The sequence below is a fragment of the Coprinopsis cinerea genome, assembly GCF_000182895.1.
Source record: "Coprinopsis cinerea okayama7#130 chromosome 5 map unlocalized cont3.5, whole genome shotgun sequence".
NCBI classification, from domain to species: domain Eukaryota; kingdom Fungi; phylum Basidiomycota; class Agaricomycetes; order Agaricales; family Psathyrellaceae; genus Coprinopsis; species Coprinopsis cinerea.
This window is the reverse complement of record NW_003307540.1, coordinates 2,915,937-2,935,202: the sequence shown is the minus strand read 5'-3', so window position 1 is coordinate 2,935,202 and position 19,266 is coordinate 2,915,937. Positions and strand designations below refer to the sequence as shown.

The 19,266-nt window shown below is 52.2% G+C and overlaps 3 protein-coding genes and 1 non-coding gene across 4 annotated transcripts; 2 read left to right on the top strand and 2 right to left on the bottom strand.

Moving 5' to 3' along the window:
* Positions 1-2,341: 2,341 nt before the first annotated feature.
* On the top strand, positions 2,342-12,251 carry CC1G_14717 (hypothetical protein; the record flags this gene model as incomplete). The annotated part of the gene is made up of 29 exons (XM_002911242.1): positions 2,342-2,548; positions 2,828-3,611; positions 3,662-3,954; positions 4,008-4,385; positions 4,436-4,513; positions 4,565-4,914; positions 4,968-5,088; positions 5,139-5,582; positions 5,634-5,923; positions 5,980-6,313; positions 6,362-6,577; positions 6,633-6,671; positions 6,729-6,968; positions 7,022-7,039; positions 7,092-7,236; positions 7,291-7,552; positions 7,605-7,661; positions 7,722-7,947; positions 8,001-8,354; positions 8,403-8,703; positions 8,754-8,852; positions 8,909-9,024; positions 9,073-9,255; positions 9,306-9,519; positions 9,571-9,860; positions 9,914-10,114; positions 10,173-10,650; positions 10,704-11,667; positions 11,722-12,251. 29 exons carry the CDS (start codon positions 2,342-2,344, stop codon positions 12,044-12,046), a joined length of 8,007 nt encoding a protein of 2,668 aa, XP_002911288.1. The 3' UTR covers positions 12,047-12,251.
* A 254-nt stretch (positions 12,252-12,505) lies between these two features.
* Positions 12,506-16,294, top strand: CC1G_08849 (hypothetical protein; the record flags this gene model as incomplete). The annotated part of the gene is made up of 8 exons (XM_001839071.2): positions 12,506-12,743; positions 12,798-12,850; positions 12,910-13,047; positions 13,098-13,344; positions 13,394-13,518; positions 13,569-13,770; positions 13,820-13,923; positions 13,976-16,294. 8 exons carry the CDS (start codon positions 12,506-12,508, stop codon positions 16,292-16,294), a joined length of 3,426 nt encoding a protein of 1,141 aa, XP_001839123.2.
* A 299-nt stretch (positions 16,295-16,593) lies between these two features.
* On the bottom strand, positions 16,594-16,681 carry CC1G_20125. Its single transcript has one exon. It is a non-coding gene; the product is annotated as a tRNA-Glu (tRNA).
* A 964-nt stretch (positions 16,682-17,645) lies between these two features.
* Positions 17,646-19,261, bottom strand: CC1G_08848 (hypothetical protein; the record flags this gene model as incomplete). Its single annotated transcript, XM_001839070.2, has 7 exons — positions 17,646-17,699; positions 17,751-17,873; positions 17,929-17,985; positions 18,055-18,465; positions 18,579-18,779; positions 18,862-19,111; positions 19,164-19,261. 7 exons carry the CDS (start codon positions 19,259-19,261, stop codon positions 17,646-17,648), a joined length of 1,194 nt encoding a protein of 397 aa, XP_001839122.2.
* Between the last annotated feature and the right edge of the window lie 5 nt (positions 19,262-19,266).

The following is a 19,266-nucleotide window of genomic DNA, read 5'->3' as shown; positions in this document are numbered from 1 at the left end:
ATATCAGGCGACTTGCCCAGAGAACCTTCTCCGAACGTCATGAATAATTCGGCTGCAAGGGGGTAGCTGGATTGTGGGACTTTGTAGGTCCAGGACGGTGGCGGTGCTCGCTTGAAGCGCCTTGATCTCCCAGGAGTTCCTTCGCCGTCAAGTCATCGATAGTCGTCGTCCAGGCGCCTAGAAAACAAGGTTATGGTATCCAGAAGCACTTGAACATTTTCTTGTCCCCAGAAAGCGTGGCTCCACCTGGAAGAAAGGCAGACTCGGAGCCTTGATCACCTTGTGTCCTAACTAGACGAACAATGGGAAACTTGAGATCATCGCATGGAGACCATCGAGTCACTGTCCAGATTAGCAACACATCGGCGCTGAAATGACGGTGAGTATGGATTGGGAGGGATCACAAGTTACAGGTTCACACCTTCTTCATGCCAATGCTCTCCAACCTTGCATTGTCCTGTCAATCTGGTCCCGATGATGGCACCCGTCTTCCGCAACCATGGACTCTGCGAACAATTTCAGTGACCATGTCAACTTGTCTGTCTCACGTGCTTCTGGGGTAGTTCGTTGAATTCCAGTCAACGTGCGAAAGGCATGATGAAGGAAGGAATGTCCCGAATGGAAAGGGGTCGGCGGTATTTCAACATCCGAAGAACAATGAGATTTCGGAAATCGAAGGTTGATGCGACCAGTCTTGGATCGAGGTAAGCATACTAGGCGGTTGACACTGGAATGCGTCACTTGGTGGAAGTTCCCGACGCGTTTCGATAAGTCCATTAAGCCGTGTAACCAGTGGAGAAGTGATCTTCTGCACCATCGGCCGGTCAGTGGCACTCTCGACGTAAAATCGATACGATGCCACTTACAGCTCTAACGTTCATTGTCGGGTGTTTATCCCAACTATTCCTCAGGTGACCGATCCCCCACTTGCCGGAACCTGGTGAAATAATGTCTATCATATTGCCTGTCACCTATGCGTTCGTACTTACCGGTATGCCCTATCGTTGCGGATACCCCGCAGCGTAATAGTCCGAAGATTGAGGGGTGGGATCGGTTGTCCGGTTTTCAAAGATGACTCGAGTATTTTCCGTCTTAAGATGAGGACCACACGGTCCAACAATGGCCTCCGAAGTTAGAGTGGGAGCTTAAGATCCCATTGTTGCCCACGTATGGTGCGTGATTAACTGTGGCGTCCGATAGTCGAGCTGGTTCAACCTGGATGGACTTGCTGGTAGATTCGAACAAGTCGACAAGGTGAATGGTATTTAGAGACAAGGTCGAGAAGCAAGGATAACACCATGAAAGTGGTGCTTGTAGGCCCCAACTTCCACAGGTGAGAACAGGGTGAAGTCCCCGTCCAAGGTGTTGAAGCACGGATGTTGCTACCGTTGCCGGGTGGGTTATCGGAACGACATGTAGACAGGGGGACGGTAGGACCAACAGCTAAATTATTAGCTACGTCAAGAGGTCTGCCACTCGGTACTTTACCAGACACCCTCGACTGACAGTGGTTTGAGTCGTATACAGATAGCTGTCGTTGTGTAGACTGTCGACCGGATCGAGAATCGACCGAGGACCCTCACCCAACTATCGGGCAAGGTGGTGTGGGTGTAGGTCAATATTACAGGGACTAATCCACCGTTATCGTGGAGCGGTGGGCAACGGAAACTGATGAGAACGGTGGGTGAGCGGGTGGCCGCATCGCGAGTAAGTGCTTAATGAAACCAGATCGGAAGCATGTAGTTGCTTGACTGAATAGAAATCCTATGTCATATACTCGAGAGTATACAGCCTCAGAAGGACAGTTATTGATTTATTTTTTCTGCGAATACAAACGCGAAACATACCAAGTGGCAATGGTTGGACATGTGAGTGGCACTAGTAAACGGCTTCAAGTCGAATGATCCGAGTTCACAACGGTTTTGGAAGCGGAAATTAAGGGATATCGGATGGATATGACCTTGAAAAAGACACTGACAGACAGCCAGAAAGTCAATCGTGGGTGCTGGAAGCAAAATTCACGTACTCGCCGATGCCCCAACCCTGTCGAAGCGCCCACCGCCGCAAACATTGCCAATTGATTAGTCATCTATCATTCGGCCGGCTTCCCGCCGAGCACTGGCTTTGAGAGCTCTAGGTCGCTGTGATTCTTTTGGCCGTCAACTTTGTCGATCCCTGAGCAATCAGGTTTCGGGGTTTCCAGCCTCCATTTCTTCCTTTTCTACCGCCACGATATCTCTACCCTATCCCCTCAGACTCCCAGGAATTCGGGCAGCCTTTCTAGACGCAGCACGCGGCGAGCAGCGATCTCAGTAGACGGCGTTACCAGTTCACAACCAAGATGCCTACTCGCCGTCCGTCTGCTTCTGCAGGTCAACCAGGGAACACATATAGTAGCGCCTCAGGCAGGTCACACAAGAGCTCAGACTCATACCATGGCCACCCTGGTGCCGGCGCGTCGACGTCCTCGGGACATCCCCCTCAAGCGAATCCCGGAAACCCACAGCAACCGGTGGTAGCTGCTCTCGTTAAACGGCTTGGTGGGAAGGTACGTGGCTCCCTTTGCGATACTTTCTAGTACCCAAAGCATCGTCCTCTTGCTGATATCAATGAACTCATTATCTTCGATATCATTGCAGCTTCCAGTTAGCTCAGGGCTACCCCTGGATCGTGTGGAGAACGACCCTCTGATACAGCAAACCATTGAAACACTCGTCGAACTGTCGCGGGACTCGCTGGATCTGGTTGCGTGGACTTTGGGTGAGACAGCAGATCGACTCGCAAAGGCAAGTGTCGCCCCAAATTAATTGCCAAGGGAACCTGATAGAGAGACCTGCATCAGCAGCCCGAGAACCCTACGATCCAAGTCCTCCAATCTCAACTGTTTGTCCTCAAGGTGCTGTCACTGGCGATGGCATCCCGCTGGCACCCTGACCCGTCGGCGTCCAGGTCGATGGACGCCAGGTCCTCGGAGTCCTCGACCATGGTTGACTCCCCTCAAACGACGGGTTCCCGGGCTGCCCCGTCAATACGCTCGACGTGGACAGAACCCACTCCCATGGACGATTCATGTGCAAAATACCTTTTGAGCGTGATGGTCCTGTTTCTACGACAAACCATGACCTACGACGTCCCTTTGATGCTCGCCACGAACTCTACCGATCTCTCTTTCCGCGATTATGAACTCCATGACACCATGAACATCACGATGACCCCTGAGATGGAAGCCGTGTTGGAGGCTGCAGCCGCCGCTGCAGGTGGCGGCGGGGATAACGGGGAACCGTCATTACGCTCGCAGCGGTCAGCTATGTCTGTAAAGTCCGGCAAGATGAGCATCAGTTCCACCCTCTATTCCACCGTTGCACCACGCGCCTACGAGAAGACACATCTTTCATTGCTTCAGAACCCTGCCGCTGTGAATAACCTCATCGCAAAGGCAACTGGTCGGGTCATCTTCCACCTTTCAGTCATGAATTGGCCTGTAGTTTACCACAGGCTAAGGGCCAAGATTCGATTCCTGGGAGGTACGGCAGATGACCCCGACCACGTTGACCTCCAATTGATGGCATACTCGAACCTGGATCGTCCACTACTTGTCAGCATTCTCAACGGTGAGAACATTATGGTACCTACCGTCGGTAGCCTTCTGACGACGCTTTAGATGTCAGTTCATTACTGGTCAACATGGGACGTGATGCACAGGTTGCTATCGCCATCTCTCTTCGAACAGCGCTCTGGAACTGGATAGAGCGATACCCTGGTCAATTTAACGAGGTCATTAGAACAAGAGGGAAGACGGAAGGCGCCCCGGAACGCGTCTTTGACTTGCTCTACCCGTCGGCCCATGGAAACGAGAGGATCCTGTGGCCATGTCTGATTTTGCTCAACTGCATGAGTTATGACCGCATCCAAGCCGACGTCCAGTCGTCACAGTATGGCACCCCCAAACGGAAGGTGAGTAGACACACGATTAGCGTTCTTAGATCGATAATAACCCATCAATGCAGGAACAACGATTTGGTCAAGAACTCGTCCGACATCTCCACTCGAACTCCAAGCTCTCAGAGGTCGCTTTGGCGTGTGCTGTGGACTTTTGTCGCGTCGCGGCGTTTGTCGAAGGCAACGACGAAGTTCCCATCCTCCTCATTGCCTCCGACTTGGCGCACGAGATCAAAGGAGCCCTCTGGAATAGCATGTCAAGGAAAGCCTTCTGGGAGACCTTTGACGAAATCGACGTTGCACTTTACGCTGACGCCTTGGTTGCTATCTTCCGTTTCTTACCCGAGGAGGACTCTATACCCATCTTCTGTGTCTGCATAGAGCCAGAACGTTCTGAGGCTGTCAAGACCTGTGTCATTCGAGCATGTCTGACGCTCAACCAAGATGTATGTCGCCCTTTTGGTTAAACCACTTTACAATCTAACCCGCGACCCAGGCCGCCCGTATCAAGATGCAGAAGCCATTAGACAGACTGCAGGATGCCATTGCTCACAGATGTCGCGCCGTCCTGACGGTACGTCATTGTGGCCTTTCATATTGATTATATCTGATGTATTGAATTCAGAGCACGGCGGTACGACGGCCGGAGTTAGATCAGTACGGCAACGTCAAGCGGATCTCGAGTCGACCAAAGGGCAAGAGGACGCCATCAGAGACGCTCAGCGACAAAGAGATCCTCCTGCTTTCCATCCTTTCCATCTGGAGGCAGAGTCCCATGTTCTTTATGAAGGGTATCACGGAGGCAGAGATGGAGACTTGGATTACGATGACCGTGAAGTTGTGGGATGCTCAGATGGACACGACGGTCAAGGTTTCGACTGCGAGTTGTTTGCGCAAAGTCACAGAGTTGAGCTTCCTGGTCCCGCCAACGGATAAAGCTGGAGAACTTACGGTTGAGAGTCTGAAGCGCTCATTGTAGGTTCTCATTGATCCAATCAAGTATTCGTCGAAGACTGATCTATTTTTAGGCCAATCACGCTCCAGAGCGTGTGCCACAACCTCTTGAATTCCAGGGCCGACGCCGACGCTCACCATCTCTGGGTATCCTTGGCTCACTCTATCGTTGACATTTACAGCAAGAGAATCGATGTATGTGTTCCCTTTTCGTTCCATGGACCTCAAGCTCACCCTTCCTTCAGATGGAACACGTTCGAGCAATTCAACTGGATGAACGTCGAACACCTGCCCTCACCCTCGCGGAGATCGCTCTGATGGTATCGTTGACTGCCTCCGACGTCAACATCTCACACCTTGCTGCGAAGTCACTGCGACTTTTGGCCCAAGTTGAGCAGCGCCCGAACGCGCCTTCATCTCCCATTCTCGGTGAAGAGGAGTTCAGCAAACGGAACTTTGTCTACGAACAGATCGGTGATCCTCGGGTAATGGTGGTAGGAAGAGTGGGGTACCAGAAGCGACTCCGGAAGCTCATCAGGCTGATCTCCTATAGCTCTCCCATCCATTCAGCCGTTTGGGCAGAGTGCTACGGTCGATGGAGGTCTATTTCTCAGCCAGTGTACGAGGCATTGAACGAGGAACTCAATGGGAACACGAGTTTACGATCTGCGTTTGGTGGACAGCATCAGGTGATTTTCCAGTAATGTCGTTCCTCCCAGTCATCTCACGATATTCCCCAGGAATTCCGTTTCCAATGGCAAAATTTGACGCTGTTCCTGGCCACGCTCTGCGGTACTTGCACTAGCGAGAAGCCTGATATGACCACCCTCATCAACACCATCCCCTCCGAGTTCATGCCTGACAAGATTCGCGTCTTCCAACATATCCCGGCCCTCGCGGAGACCTTCATTAGCGATCTGATTAGCTTGCTGATGCACCATGACGCATTCATTCGCGACACTGCTCGAGAAGCTTTGGGATCAGAACTCAGCCCTCGGTTCTATCCCAAGCTTATCCGGTTCATGGACGAGTTAAGCTCATCTTTCACCTTGTTAGGGTCACTTTATTGACGGGATCATTCCATAGGCAAATGAGGAGTATCGAACAAGGAGCTGGTCCCAAGCTCAAGGAAGACTACATTCTGTTCCTCGATCAATTCATCGCTGTCCTCAAGCTCCTCGCCGACAGCCAACACGGTCCTCAGGAAGACACGATCACCATCGACATCAGCTCTCTAATGCTTTCGATTGCTGAATTTATCGCTCGATACGAAGAGCCAGCCTCTCATCGAATCAAGATCAAGTTCTGCGTGCTCGCCAAATCCATCTGCGACAACTCTGAAATCTTGACAATCAGGAAGGACAATCAAATTCGCAACAACATCCTCGACATTGTGTTGGACTGGCTCCAACCTTTGGCGGTAGGTCTTTACTCTCGATGTGCAGGCAACATCTGACGGTTTGGGTAGATAATGCCGAACGGATATATGGAGCACGACATGGCCCAATCCGAGCTCAACATGGCTTGTCTTCGGACAGCGGTCAAGCTTCTCGATCGACTGCAACTTCAGACGACTGAGGTCACGAACTCCGCCGACGAAACTTTGCACGTGGTTTCCGGTCTCTTCAAACGCTACGCGGACCGTTTACTGCAGTGTTTGGACAAGTATCGGTTCGACGTACCGGTAAGTACCAGGAGTATTCCATATTCCAACCATCAAGCCTCACGATCCCCCGCAGACCTCGGATAGCACCTCTGAATTGGGTTCCGTTCATCAGGTATGTCCACGTCCGGGCTCAGGACATCTTTAGCTTCATTCAAATACTTCATTCTAGCGTATGAAGACCTCACAGAAGGAAGCAGAACTCCGCGACCTCGTCATCACAGGCCTTACCCACCTTGTCAGCTCGAATAGCGAGAGCGGCTTCAAGCAATGCCTACACCTTGCCTATGACTCGGATCCCAGGAAGCGGACGATCTTTGCTCACGTTTTCGCCCGTGTTCTCGGTGAGGGTACAATATTTGAGCCACCGGAAAAGGTTCCACCACCCAACAAGTCCGCTCGTTTCTCTGATGTAAGCGCAATGTCCTTTCTCCAGCAAATGGACACTGAGATTAGCTTTTTCAGTTGCTTCGTGGTTCAGACGTAAGTGAACTGTGATCCGTCCATTCTTGTCCTTTCCCTGACCCGTCCGTAGATGGTTCTCGCTATGACCATCTGCGAGATCTGTCCCCCCAGCGAGGTTGACATGATCATCTCATGCCTATTAAACGTCTTCGACAGTCGACGTTCCTTGATGGCTCTCATGAAGCTCATCATTGAGCGGGAGGTTTCGCAAACTGGTAAGCGGTTCTTAGCTCCTAATCTCTTGCTGCCAATTGACATCCTCCACTCAGACTCTGAGGCCGCCCTTTTCCGTAGCAATTCGACGTGTACGAGATTACTTTCTCAGTTCGCGAGAATCCATGGCTACGCTTACCTCCGAAGCATCATCGCCCCCCTCATTCGAACGCTGGTCTCTGCTCCCGAGGGTGAGGTTGCTGGTGGCGGGCCCAATGTTGAGTTCCTGGCCTCGATGTTCATCAACATCGTCATTTCCTCGAAGAACATTGTCCCTCCGATGATCCGTGAGGTTTGCGCCCATATCGGCAAGACTGTGTACGTCTAATGCCAACCTCGACTCCTTTTTCTACTTACACTCCGTGTCTAGGGCGGAACTGTGGCCAGATTCCAGATTTGCGGCCCTCGGTGCCTTTATCTTCCTTCGGTAAGTATATGTCGCCATTTGCATTTGTGCAGGATCTGGTTACTCACAAACTGTATACAGGTTTATCTCCCCTGTCATCGTTTCCCCTGAAGCCATCGACATCGAACTGCCCAAAGACAAAGATGATCCATTGACGAGGAGAGGACTGATGGGTGTTGCGAGATTCGTTCAGAACCTTGCCAACCATGCCCTCTGGTCGAAAGGTGGCGAGGTTCAGGCGAGCCAGAAGGATCCCACTACGCGGGAGAATCTTGCCAAGATCACCGACTTCTTGGAGAACCTACAGGTATGAAAGATGTTTCTCGACTGATTAGCCAAAAAATACTGACCGGCCTCTAGGAGATACCCGCATCGCAATCGGAAGATAATGATGTTTGGCATGGTCTGACCCCGGACGACACCGACATTATCGTGCTCCATCGCTTCTTCGACAAGCATGCAGACAAGATTGGGAAGGAACTGCTCAGCCTGTCAAAACCTTCGTCGGAGGGCGACATCTCTGCGATCAACGGGAAGCGAGCTTGGGATGGCCTTTGTGCTTTATTGGTCGACCTCGGTACACCTTTAGAGGTTCCTCGCCCATCATTGGCCAACTCTACCGAGCACCATGAATACCTGGACCTGATGGCCGAGTGCAACGGCCGAAGCACCACTCGCGTTCGTGATTTGTTTGTAGAGACGGAGCTAGGAGACGTAAGTGCCTATTTGATTCTGGGGGACCGATTCTAACAATCAAATTAGGATGATGCTGCTTACTTTGTCTTCCGATTCTCGAAGGTGGATGTAGAAGATCTCGATATCCAGCTGTTGATGTACCACATATTCAAGACCGCTACATCTGAGCCATACCTTGATCGCCCATTCGATGTCATCATCGACTGCACTGCGTTCTCCTCGATCTCTGAACTACCACTTCAATGGCTGAAGTTCTGTGCAGAGGTCGTCCCGGCAGACATTCGAGCTCGATTCCGCACTGCCCATGTTCTCAATCCCAACCACCTCGCCCACAAGTACCTTCGCCGATTGTACAACGTCTCTGCAGGTGCGTTTGGGAGTGTTATCGGCTTGATTCATTGATAGATCAGTACCTAGGCACACCGTACTGCAATGACATCCGAGCGTACGTTTCTGTCGAACAACTGCTTGATTCCGGCGTTCCACCTGAAGTTCTGCCAGCATTGGAATATCCTGGTGAGTGCCCGTTCGACGATGATTCCGCCTGAAACTAACCTTCGTCGTGTGATCAGTGACGATTGAACAAGAGCCCGTCGAAGGATTTTTCCCGTCCATCACTTTCAAGAAGGAACACATGCGAACTTCTGTTGATCTCCAAGTAACGTCTAGACACATCAAGTTCACGACGGTAGGTTCAAGTTTCAATTGAGCGGACCGTTCGCTGAATGATTCCAAGGCCAAAGCATCTGCCATCTCCCCAGGCTTCGCTTCCAGATATGTGGAGATCATTCCTCTGTCAGAAGTGCTCGACACCTACAACATCTTGACCGGCGAACCAACCCAGAACAACGAGTTCATCATCCGTCGCCGCCACCAGCACCTCTACTTCTTCTCGACAGAGCGGGATACTATCGTCAAGGTGAATTTTTCTCACAATAAGACATCGAGCATCCGCTTACAGTAATGCAGACCATTCGCTCAGCCAAGGGCAAGCTAAAGGAGATCCAATCGCCGCTCACAGAACGATTCTCCCGCTTCTCCAACATCCCTGCAACCTTACTCCATATCGGTTTCCTTAGTGTCGATCCTAACGATGAAGAGCTGCGGGGAGCGGCTTACAACCTGCTGGGTGCAATCTGTACATACCTCAAGTACGACAAATCGCCCATAGTAGCTCGCAATGGTGGGTTCAGAACTTGATGGTCTGTCATCATGGCTCACACAAGTCCTGTAGCCGGATTCATCCCAGGCGATCCCTTCACCTTCGTCAACCATCTTAGCGAGAAGCTCGCCGAATTCGCACCTCGTCTGACATTGGACTTCATTCATGAAGTTTCGGCAGCTATGTCGAGTATGGACCAGAGCGCTGTTGCTCAACGAATCAACTGCCTCCATTACATGAGCCCGTGGATTCGGAACCTCTCCATGTTTGTCAATCCGACCAGTCCTTTGTACGAAAAGTCGGGAACGCGCTTCCGTGATTGCGTTAGGACATTGGCGGACCTCTCCTTGACGTACCCCGAGGTTTGTGCGCCAATGCAGATCTCGTTACCACTTCTAACTACCCTCTTTACCAGACGTCATCGACCCTTCAGAAGTTCGTTTGGGCGGAAATGGCCAAGCTGGAGACCTATGCTACTGACACGATCCTCGATGAACTCGTGCGAGCTGCAATCGATGGAGGAATTGGTACCCGAAGATGCGAGATCGTTGCCCAGATCATCGCAACACTATCCTCGATCAGCGTTAGGAGTCGCCTGTACAGTAGGCTTCGCAGGGTGCGTAACACGTGTGTATTCTTTCTACTGCGTAGGCTGATTGCCTGTCTCTGTCTAGGCCCTTGGCAAACCAGCTGGCGCTAGCAAGAAGAGTAATCTTCCACCCAACAGCTTGACCAAGCATTTCAATTGGAACGAAATCGCGACCTTGGTTCGCCTCGTCTCGGCTCTGGGAACAATGCAACCCAAGCAAGCTGGGATCACCCAACTCTTCGTACCGGAACTTTGCCATCTCGTCACCCTCACTGCCGCAGAAGGTCCTTCGCTGGTGCGCAAGTCTGTATATGGAACTGTTGTCAACCTTTTGCAAGGCTTGTACATCTCGCGATCGGAAGAGCTGTCTGGTCCAGAGTTGATGCAGCTGATGGAGACATGCACCACGCCCGCCACCCTCAAGATGTTTGGTTTGGCGCGGGACACGCCCACGAGCGAGTACACGAGCTGGGATCCCTCTTCGGATCGTGAACAGTTGGATCAATTGGAGGGTCTCGTCAATTTGATGCTTCGCATTACAGAGGTTACTTCGGGGTCAAGGGGTGAGTACTGCCCATATGATCTCTCGTATCAGATGTTGACACTTTGGATCCAGGCCTGCTCAATATTTGGAGAGCACGGTGGATGGGTTTGGTTACTGCAGCTGCATTCCAAGTCTCCCCTGTGGTTCAGACCCGAGCCTTCGTTGTGCTCGGAGCGCTTGCAAACGCGGACGTCGACGATGACTTCGTTTACCAGATCCTCGTGGCATTGAAGACCGCCTTTTCGAAACCCCCAGACGTCAACAACACCGCTATCGTCAGCATGCTTCGCTGCCTTTGCAAGATCATCCCCGTACTTCAGCACGGTTCGCGATACCTTCACATGTTCTTCTGGCTGGCAGTTGCGTTGTTACAATCATCGCACCCCAGCTACTACAACGAAGCTGCCAATCTCCTCACGATTTCATTGGATGCGTTGGAAGAACGCGGGTACTTCAGGCGGGGTTCCATGACGCACTTCCTGTTGGAAATGCGGGCACAACTGGAGGACCAGCAGGATCTCCTCGACGACCTTTCGTTCATCTCCTTCGAGCAGCACTTCTCGATATCCCTGGCGCACGTCATCTTCAAAGGAATGCGGCACGCTTTCTCGAGAGATGCTGCGGAAAAGGCACTACGACGCCTGCTCACCATCTCTGCCAAGACGCACAACCAATTCAACGATCGCGCGTTCAACGGGTACAGCAGTGTCCTGTGCCCGGACGTGCTCGGATACTTCCTTGCTCTCCTGCCCGTTTCGACGACCGCGGCGTCGTATCGAAGGTTGTTGAAGGAGAGCTTGGTCGATGATGCCTGGCATCAAGATGCAGGGCTTCCTGACGTGGAAAATGACGATACCTCTGCTCCGAGGGTTACCCCTCCCTTCTTGGGAATTAATGATTCTGCTACGGCTTTGCTGGTTGCAATGTTCGCTGCTGTCGCTATCACCACTGCGCAAGGAGACGATGCAGAGACGGAGATGTGGTATGGGTTGCTTTCGGACTTGGCTACGAGCTTCCCCGATGTCATGGCCCTCATGTGAGTAACGAATCTAGAGGTTTACATAGTCTGGTTCTGACGTTTCGGTTGCAGATATGATAGCCTGAAGGACAAGTTCCAGCTCACCTTTGCCTCGTCCTCCAATCCCAACGCGATTCGATCGGCTACCAACATCTTCCGCGTGTGGTCTTCTCTGCAACCGGAAGGACTGCGCTACGAGAACAAGCCTCGTGGTTCCTCGGCCTCGACATTGGAGAAGCAGGAGGAAAGGTTCTTCGCGAGCAGAGACCTCTTGATTGCCCTAGAAGAACTGAACATGGTCGGACTGGCGTACAACCACAATTTCCTCCCGCCTGGTCATATTGGTTCTGCCAGGGTGATCCATTGGATCAACAACCTAGTGGCCATTATTTCATAGTCGTCGCTGCCCCTCCTGTCGTTATATATATTATTCCGATCTTTGTTTCGTTTTCTGCTGTCATTTGTCGGTTGTTGGGATACTTTTGCGGGCATACACTTTTTTTTGTTTTGTTTTCCATCCTGTTTCATGTACACCACGAGTAAAAGGCTAGCACTAATTCTGTAGCACTAGAACTACGCAAAAGACTCTATTTTGCGCCCCTGAGGCCTCAAGTTATGGGATGGCGGTGATCCGATCTAAAGCAATAACCAAAAAGACGGCGCGGAACAGCTGGGAATGTCGGTAAATGAGCGTGGACCCTGACAGGGCCGCCCCCAACGTTGTCAACAAACCACATTGTCCCAGCGCCACTGTCTCTCTCTTCTTCCTTTCATGTCACTCTAGGCTATGCTCGACGTCGACAGTCCCGGCCCCGAACATTCATAATTAACCGCAAAGTTCAAACGGAATTTAGCCATGTTGGACGAGCCTGTCAGCCCCGACTCGCCTACGAGCCCGATGACAAGGAGTTTCGACCTTTCTTCAAGCACCATCGACGAGCTGACATCGGTTCTGACCGATCTCAACCGCGCGCCGTCTCCTGCCCCCTCCGAACACCCGCCACGATGCTGTTGCGGCCAGGACGACTGCGAGAACACCGTTTCTTGGCTCGACCTCAGGACAAAGTTGGAGACGAGATTGATTCTCAGTGCTGGTGAGCTTGCTTAGGTCTGGGTGGTCAAAGGGTCGCGTGTTCATTTGTTGTAAGAGGTTGGGCAGGCCTTGTTGCAGAAACATGAAGCATACGTCCGGCAGGTCGAGGTGAGTTTGTTGGCTCGATGCAGTGCGCGTAATGACCACCGGCACTCACGGTTACGCAGAAATCCAGGAACAAAAGGGGATCGTTGAAGCAAGCCAACCTTACTTTTAGCAGTGACGATGGTGACGAAATTAGCTCTGAAGAAAAGCTGAGCAGAGAATACGACCTCTTGGCTCGGGAAAAGGCCGAAATAGAGAAGGTGTGTGGTGGTTGCTTCTCCTTTGTCCCACAGTTGATAATGGTTTACAGAGGCTGAATCATGCCCTGGTCAACAACGAAGTTACAGAGGTGTCGAATAGGACCCTCATGCAAGAACTACAAGAGGCTCGGGAGACGATTTCGAGGTTGACAGCCCACCACGCCCGTTCCATGGGGTGGGATGCACGACTTACGGCAGCCTTGAAGGAGAGGGACGACATGCAGCAGGAGCGTGACGGCGAGAGCCATCGTGCTCGGTTGGCAGAGTCTAGATTTGCAGCCTTGAAGGACAAGACTGGTGAGTCTTTCCCAGTTGCCTGTGGGTGTCATCTAACAGTCTCTCGCAGCCAAGTTGCAAGCGGAAGTAAGACGACTGCAAGAACTGGTGGAAGAAAAGAGACAACATAGGCTCGAATCGTCCGACTCGATCATCCAGGAGGCGAAACTTCGATTGCAAACGGTCAGATCTTCTGTGAGTCAAGTTTGACTCTGCAGGATAATTGCTGAGTTTATGGGTTCAAGGTGGGACTAACCGCGCAGGCGGAGCAAGACGAGTTGGCGCAAGTCATGGAAACTCTCGTTAACGATAACGAGGTTTTGAAGCGGGACAATGCAGAGCTCCAGCGGCTTCTGGCAGAAACGCGTGAAGATGTGCATACCCTCCAGCAAGAGGTGGAAGAGCACCGTGCTGCTACAGCAACGTTCCCGCCCCCTCGGTCTGGTCGTAAGTATCTAGCTTTAGACTTGCTTTCATTTTCTTACACTTTTGCTAGCCACTACCCCCATTTCCCGGCACTTCCATACCGGTAGCGTATCCTCTGTCGGACGGCGCTCGTTCAATGCAGATCCATCTCCTAGAAGCGTTCCGTTCAACCTGGTATGTACTTCCCAGTGTCTCATCATACCATCTCATTAACAGACGGGGTCAGGAGCCAATGACCCCAGACTCAAGCCGACGACCACTATCCCCAGTCGACTCCTTAGCGCCTCCCGATCGCTGGAACGGATTCTCCTTCTCTCGACCAGGGGCCCCTTCCGACGCATCCCACGTTAGTTACGAAGTTGAAGAGACATCAAACGAGGAAGATAGTCCAGAAGTCGGGAGATCAAAGGGCCATCGACCTCTGCTTCTCCTTACCCGTTCGCGCGGAATCCAAACCGAGCCTTGGTTAAGCGTCCCCTCTCCTACCGCCACGCTTCCGTCCCACATGTCCCATTTGTCGACTCCACCAGATCCTCGATCTGAATCATCTTCGTTGGCTGAAGCATCCCATACGACCGCCTTGTTCGACAAAGCGACCCAGCTGTTGAATAAGATGACCCAAGCCGATGCTCTGACGCTGACCACTCGACTGAAGAGGCAAAACCTCAAGGGAGCCGATCTCAGCCATCTCTCGCGGACGACCGTCAGCAACATCATAGCAGAAGCCATCGAACTCCGATCTCAGTTCCGAAACCTCCTGGAAGATGAGAAGATTGTCGTGACATGCACACGAAAGGACCTCCGCGTCCTCTTCAAACTCATCAAGGACATGTTCATGGAGATGGGTCAGATGCGGGTCACGCTCAACGATGTCATTTTCGACCCTGCATGTGCGCCAAGGGTGAGCGAGCTCTCGCTCAACCCCAGCAAAGCTGCCGCCGAACGGGAGAAACAATCGCAAGACCTGGCTAGTCGACTACAAGGCGCAAGCAGCTGGATCGCACCCATCTCCAAGTTTTTCACTGGGACCCAAAGACGAGAGCAAAGTCCAACTGGGGTTTCACGCGCAGTTAGCGGCCAAGGGCCGCAGTCTCGATTGGCGCCCAAGTTGGGACCTGCGTTGGCAGCATCGACGACCACGGTCAATGTGGAGTTCTCAGGTGCGGGTGTTGGTAGGGCGACAACGACGCTAGCGCCGCCGCAGATGATCACCGTTACACCCGTTGCCGATGCTCAGGTCGGATCTACAGCGGGTCCATCCACAACGTCGGTGAACGTGATGAACATCTTCGCGGGTGCTCCCAAACCGCAGCCGGTGGAGCAAGATCCATGGGTTGTCCTTCCCCGCAACACGCCACGAAGAGTTCAGTCGAGTTATTTCGGTCCTGGCGGTGGAAGTGCGACGATAGGGCGGTCGGCCATGAAGAAAACGAACCGGCTTTCTCGGAACGTTGATGCTGTGATTGACGCGCAGCAACATCCAACTGGCTACGACGACGAAGCCGCAGAGGATGAAGTTCCTGCCCTCCCTGAACGAACCAGAAGGCTGCGCAGACGAGGTCTATCAGATTCGTCCATCCATTCGACGTTTACCAGCCAGGGCAGAGATGACGGTCCTGATTCCCCAACTTCACCCATGGCCATCAACTCACCGGTCCACGCCACGTTCCAGTCTACTAATCCATTGGCTTCAGCACTCCATTGGCCGGATAGGACGTCTGTGTTCCAAGCGTTGACCAAGACAGTCAATAATCTCCGAATGACCGCGACAGGTGGCATGACTTATATTGGCGCACCTCCAGCTGGCCGTTCAACTCCCCCCGCCGACTTTCGACCCCATTCACCTTCAACATCCGACCGCCCTACGGCGGGGTCATCCAGGCCAGCATCCGTCGCGGTCGGTACACCTTCTGTCTCCACTCCTCACAGTCCCATCATCTCACACCCTCCATCACCTGCAGCACAAACCACGACGGTCAAGTCGAAATCTCGGGTAACAGTCGCTGATTCACCCCCTCCAACCTCTTCTTCACATTCACATTCCCAATCGCAATCGCACTCTCAGCCGCATTCACCTCACCCACCTCAGCGTGCATCTTCGATACCCTCTTCTTCAACACCATCCACTTCTGCATCCACTCCCGCAACCTCGTCTTCTGCATTACCTTCATCATCATCTCCCGCCCCCGCATCCCCCTCCTCTCCATCCGCCCCAACACCAGCAGGCACCACCTCCGCACCTCAAACACCCAAATCCCAAACCAAACATCGAGCACGCAGTTCGACAGGCTCAAAGAAAGGTCTAGGACTCCTCAGCTCCCCTTCACGCAGCGGCAGTCCACTCGGGTTTGGAGGGCTGGGGTTCATACCTAATATACCTAACATTGGATTGGCGTCGTGGGCGGCGACGAATATGACGATGGATCCTGTGCCGCCTTCGGATCCTATCCTAGCTACGTCGAGTAGCTTCAGAGAGGATTCGCCGTTTACGAGTTATCGTAGTGGGCATCCTAGACGCGATTCGGCGTCGAGAGAGTTTCTTTGATTGGTTCTGACGATCTCTAGACTCTGCGTGGAGGTTACGGTATACCTACCTATCTAAAGGCGATCTAGTTTTCTTTTTGTTTTGGTTATTTTATGTATATGGATTCGCAAACCATTTGTATGGACTGACATTGGAGGCAAGCATTTTGATTTCCTCGTTCGTTTAGCTTATTCTTTAATTCATTTAACATTGGCCTTTCGAGTACAAGCATTTCGGATACTAGTGAAATCGAGAATCATAATAACAGGCTTTTGACAATAAACTGGTTCTGCAAAAATGAGGACAGAGACCAAGAAAAATTCGGATACGGGGAATCGAACCCCGAGCTGCCGCGGACTAGCTCTCACAGATGAGAGGCGGCAATGTTAGCCGTTACACCATATCCGATTGTGATAACAAATGTTTATTTGGCGTTATGTCGCACACTGGCTGCTATTTACCCAACGTGCTCAGATGCTCTTCCTCTTCGCGACAACCCCGTGTGTTCAGTAGTACCTCCACTGGCCTTAGATCGTGCGGAATCTTCAGTGGATTCTTGCTCGAGTTCGGAATCGCTACCCAGACTGGTCTGTGCGCAGCGTTACGTCAACGCACGTGGCGTGACGGTTCGTGGCGCGTCACGGTCACGCCATCATTATTGGCCGAGTCGAGTCACCGCCTCGCTCCCTTCCTTCGTTTCCTTCTCCCACCACCTGCCGGCTCCCCTCCGGTATGCCTCACGGAGCACCCGCCGTCATCGTAAGCTCCTTCTCCTCCCTCCTTCGCGCCCATTTCTGAAGGATTCGACGCAGGAACGGTACGTTACGTTCGAAAGGGTGATAGGCTAAAGATTGGGAGTTTTACCCCTCATCGTTCCACCATCTCCGACCCCGACCCACCATTTACTGGTTACAATATACATTGTTGATTTCTATAACTCTCTCTCTCGTTCTGTGAGCTCATCATCGACTACCGACTGCCTCAAAACCACCGAACATCAAGAAGGAAAGCTATGAACAAGTGCTACGAAGACCATGAAGAACACGGAAGACAGCGAGTAATGTACAAGATTTTACGAAGACTGCGTGCGCGAAGACCAGAATATGTACAGCAAGAAATATGAAAAACCAAGAAAATATACATGCGAAGACAGGAAGACTATTGTTACAAGACCTTGCGTGAGTGAGTGTGATATATATTAGAGTGTGACAAGCGAGACCTCCAAAGCTGCAAATCGAAAACAAGAAGAAATGCGAAGATATCAAAATGTACAAGGCGCAACACGATTCAAGGCGGAAGACAAGGCTGCCATGCCGGAAGAACCATGAAGACAGCAAGCAATGAGTGTAGTCGTGAGTTTTGAGATCGTTTTCTATGCTGCGCAGCGAAGGGCATTGCGCAAACCTCGAAAGACCGACCCGACATACTGCTCATCGTCGTGAGCCTCAAGTCGTCCTCAAGCAACTGGAAGACGCACCGAAGTCCAAGAGATAGATGCCCTTTTCTTGTTCGCTGCCTCTTCGGCGCCGACCTCCTGCTTGTACTCGCAATGCTGAGCGAAGGTGTCCGTGTCGCTATGCTCGCCCTCGTCCTCGTCATCCTGAAGAACACTAACGTCAAGATCCATTCAGAAATGCGTGCATCGTCGAACAAACCTGACGATAGACGACTGAATATGCTAAGTTGTTCTCGAAACGCGTGTCAATGGTCTTCTGCTCAAGCAAACCTCATTAGCTCATCGAATCATCGAACGCCAGCAGAAGATGCAAAAGGCAGCGCACCATATATGCCTCGTTATGGTCTCCAGCCTGCGCTGGCGTTGGCGGGTTGAAGATGATATGTCGCTCCAGCACCGCCTGCTGGTCTTCCAGGGTGACGGTGGTGGTTCCATCTGGCGCTGTTGTCAACGCCATCGAGAACGAGGGGTACTTTTGAGCACCTCGAGAGAGGGTCATCGTCGGGAGCTGTATGTAGGGAATGGTGGGAGAGAGAGGGTCGAAATAGTGTACGAAAATGTAATTAAAAGGCTCCGTAGTGTAGTGCAGCAGAGGAGATAGCGGGTGCTGTGTGGGTGGAGAAGAGAGGGAGAAGAAAGCGTCGCAGAGATGTAAAAGGCTCTGTGACACGCCAGTGGCGGAAGTGGTGATGACGGGGAAGTGGGCGAAAAGGAAGAAACCGACAAGCCAGTGGAGCTAAGAAAAGAAATAGGGTCGACGGTAAAAAACAATTCAAACTCTCGAGAATGATCAGGAACCCTAAATTGCACTCTCCCGTAAAAGGACAGAGTGCATGAGCTGGGGCGAACAGCCAAGTTACCGGAACGCTGCTTGGGATTAAGCTCATCGAAAATTTCGCTGGGCTTGGAACCAACCGCAGGGTTTCTACCGCCGGGCTTGTGGACGTCCTTCGACGTCCTTCGAGAACGGTGGCGGGTTGCTCTCGCATCGGAATAGCGAGCGAAGTAGCCTGAGAGCTCTTCGCGTCCATGGATGGTCAAAAGGGGGATCTATCAAATTCCCAAAGGAGAACTGTTCGAGTCAATCCGCGTTAATGTGGGAGAGGTGGATGTGACCGAGATGGGATCTGACATCAATCAGGGTGCTTCTGAGCATGACGAGGGCGGAGGCACCAGATCGGAGAGCCAGGACGTGCCCGTTGGATGGATGGGCGGTGAGAATATACGTTGTCGGCGTATTGGCATCTCGAGCGTCTGAACGGTCATGGTGAACTGCACCAAAGTCTTGAGATATGTTGAACGTGTGGCTGGTTGAACTTGCGTGCTGTTGATCCCGTGGCGATGTTGCGAGACGGAGGGGACTGGACGGTTGGTCCACCGAGCTGTCGACCAAAGGATGTCAGCTTACTGCCAGCGGGAAGGTTACTGACATACCCTCTCCTTTGGTAGATCGTTACATTGGTATTGGGGGTATCCAGGACGTGGAGGACCTTGCTCAGGCGTAGGATGACCGAGCACAGACACACACACATCCGGC